The sequence below is a fragment of the Acanthisitta chloris genome, unplaced genomic scaffold, assembly GCF_000695815.1.
Source record: "Acanthisitta chloris isolate BGI_N310 unplaced genomic scaffold, ASM69581v1 scaffold6762, whole genome shotgun sequence".
Lineage (NCBI taxonomy): Eukaryota > Metazoa > Chordata > Aves > Passeriformes > Acanthisittidae > Acanthisitta > Acanthisitta chloris.
Window position 1 is genome coordinate 27,941 of NW_008661030.1, and position 2,001 is coordinate 29,941.

The 2,001-nt window shown below is 46.1% G+C and overlaps 1 protein-coding gene across 1 annotated transcript in view; it reads left to right on the plus strand.

The window, feature by feature from the left end:
• LOC103797833 (exocyst complex component 6B) overlaps positions 1-2,001 on the plus strand; it is a gene marked incomplete at its 5' end in the record, with an annotated part of 135,509 nt that overhangs the window by 5,758 nt on the left and 127,750 nt on the right. The window contains 2 exons of the mRNA XM_009070067.1: positions 317-422; positions 1,552-1,661. Of these exons, the coding sequence (XP_009068315.1) occupies positions 317-422; positions 1,552-1,661 (216 nt within the window). The remainder of the gene's footprint in view (positions 1-316; positions 423-1,551; positions 1,662-2,001) is intronic.

The window sequence follows — 2,001 nt, forward strand, 5'->3', positions numbered from 1 at the left end:
GGGGGCTGGGAGCCACCTGGTGTAGTGGAAGGTGTGCCTGCCCATGGCAGGAGGGTTTGGATGAGATGATGTTTGACGTTCCTTCCAACCCAAGCCAGTCTGTGATTCTATGACACTGTGCCCTCACTCCACACTGTGTCATAGGTGTCTTGTGCCATTGGTGACATACCCTTGTGCTGCTGCTGTAGGTGTGTTGGGTCACATCTTGGACTGGCACCAACTTCCAGGAGCTTCCTGACCTGGCAGCAGATCTGCAGAGCTATGGTTGCTCTCTCACCACAGAACTGTCTATCTGACTTTTCTTTTCTCTTCTTAGAAATATCCTCGATTCAGACAACTACAGTCCCATCCCAGTAACAAATGAAGATGTGTATAAGAAAATAGTTGGACAGTTCCCATTCCAGGATGCAGAACTTGAAAAGGTAAATCTTGGAATGGTGAGAGTAGCTTGGCCTGGCTGCTGGTGTGGGAGAACCCCAAGCCCTTGTTAGTGGTAGTGAGAACTGCAGTGAAAGCATCAAAAAAAACCTAAATCCAAACCCCCAAACCAAATAAACAACAAAAAGAAAGCAAAACAAGGGAAAAGACCCAATATACTTTCCATGTGGTATATTTCTGCTGATTTGGGTGAGGAAAGTGCAGATGGCAATACCTCATTGATTTTGTTTTCACATCAAGGTGTACTATCACAGCTGAACTGTCCTTGCAAGGCACAAGAAATATCTCCTTCCATTGCCCCTTTGTTCCCATTTTTTTGAACCATGCTATTGGCTTTTGTTTGTTTCAATCTCATATTTAAAGAAAAAGAGCCCAACAAAGTGCTGTGACTTGGCTTCCGCACTAGTGTGTGCTTGCAAAACCTAAGCATATCCAAATTTGACATGAGCAGTGCCCCCTAAATCCTGCTTGGTGCCAACAAGCTCCAACCCTGGTGAACTTCATTAGGGCTGGGAAGGTTTTTGATCCAGATCACGTGTTTAGATTTCAGAAAGTGTGTGTCCTTTCCCCCAAAATGAAACCATGTGATTCAGCTTCTGACTATTACACTCTGCACCTCAGCCATGCATGTGCTATGGGGAAAAGCTGGTTGGAAAAATTGGTGTAGGACATCTGTTTTCTCTTGGCTTTTGGTGTTGGAAGCAAGTGCTCACCTTGGGCAGTAACTGTGGGAGGGTGACCAAGAAAAACACCTCATGTATGGTGTGAGAAGTCCAGGTGTTCCCCAATGAGGTTTTTCATGTGAGGGGGGGAGTTGGGAGAGGGAATGAAGGTCCTGTTTGCCACCTGCTCCCTCCTAGCTGCAGATTTCCTTCCAGCCTGTTTCAGACTCCAAATCCCTTCTGCAGTTATGTGCCATTTGTAAGTGATTATCTGGTCTTTCACTTGGCTGAAATGTTTATATAATATACCATAAATGCTGCTGTTGTCTCCTTGCCGGACTTTGCTAAATCCTAGAATTCCTCTGACTGCTTGGAAAATGTTGCTGGAAAGCAGTTGTCACTCCTGGTAAATACCTGCTCTGCCACTGGAATTCTCTCCTGTATTTTACAGCAACCATTCCCAAAGAAGTTTCCCTTCTCTGAGTTTGTGCCTAAAGTTTACAATCAGATTAAGGAATTCATCTATGCCTGCCTGAAGTTTTCCGAAGACCTTCACCTGAGGTAGGATCTGTGTGGGATAATGGAGGTTTGTCTGCACTTGAAAGAGCTTTAAAATAGGAATTATCTTCCTCAACCTTTTCTGCTGCTCAATTTTTGGATAAGCCCTGTCCAGGCTGGAGGTGGCTGGTGGTGTCCTTGGAGTGGAGACATATTCCATGCACCAAGGGTTGGCCAAGTCTTCAAAAGTAGCCACCTCATTGGGAAGATCACAGAATGGTTTGGGTTGGAAGGGACCTTGGAGACCACTCCCCTGCCATGGGCAGGGACACCTTCCACTAAACCGGGTTGCTCTAACAGATTGCCCAGGGAAGTTGTGGGTGCCCCAACACTGGCAGTGTTC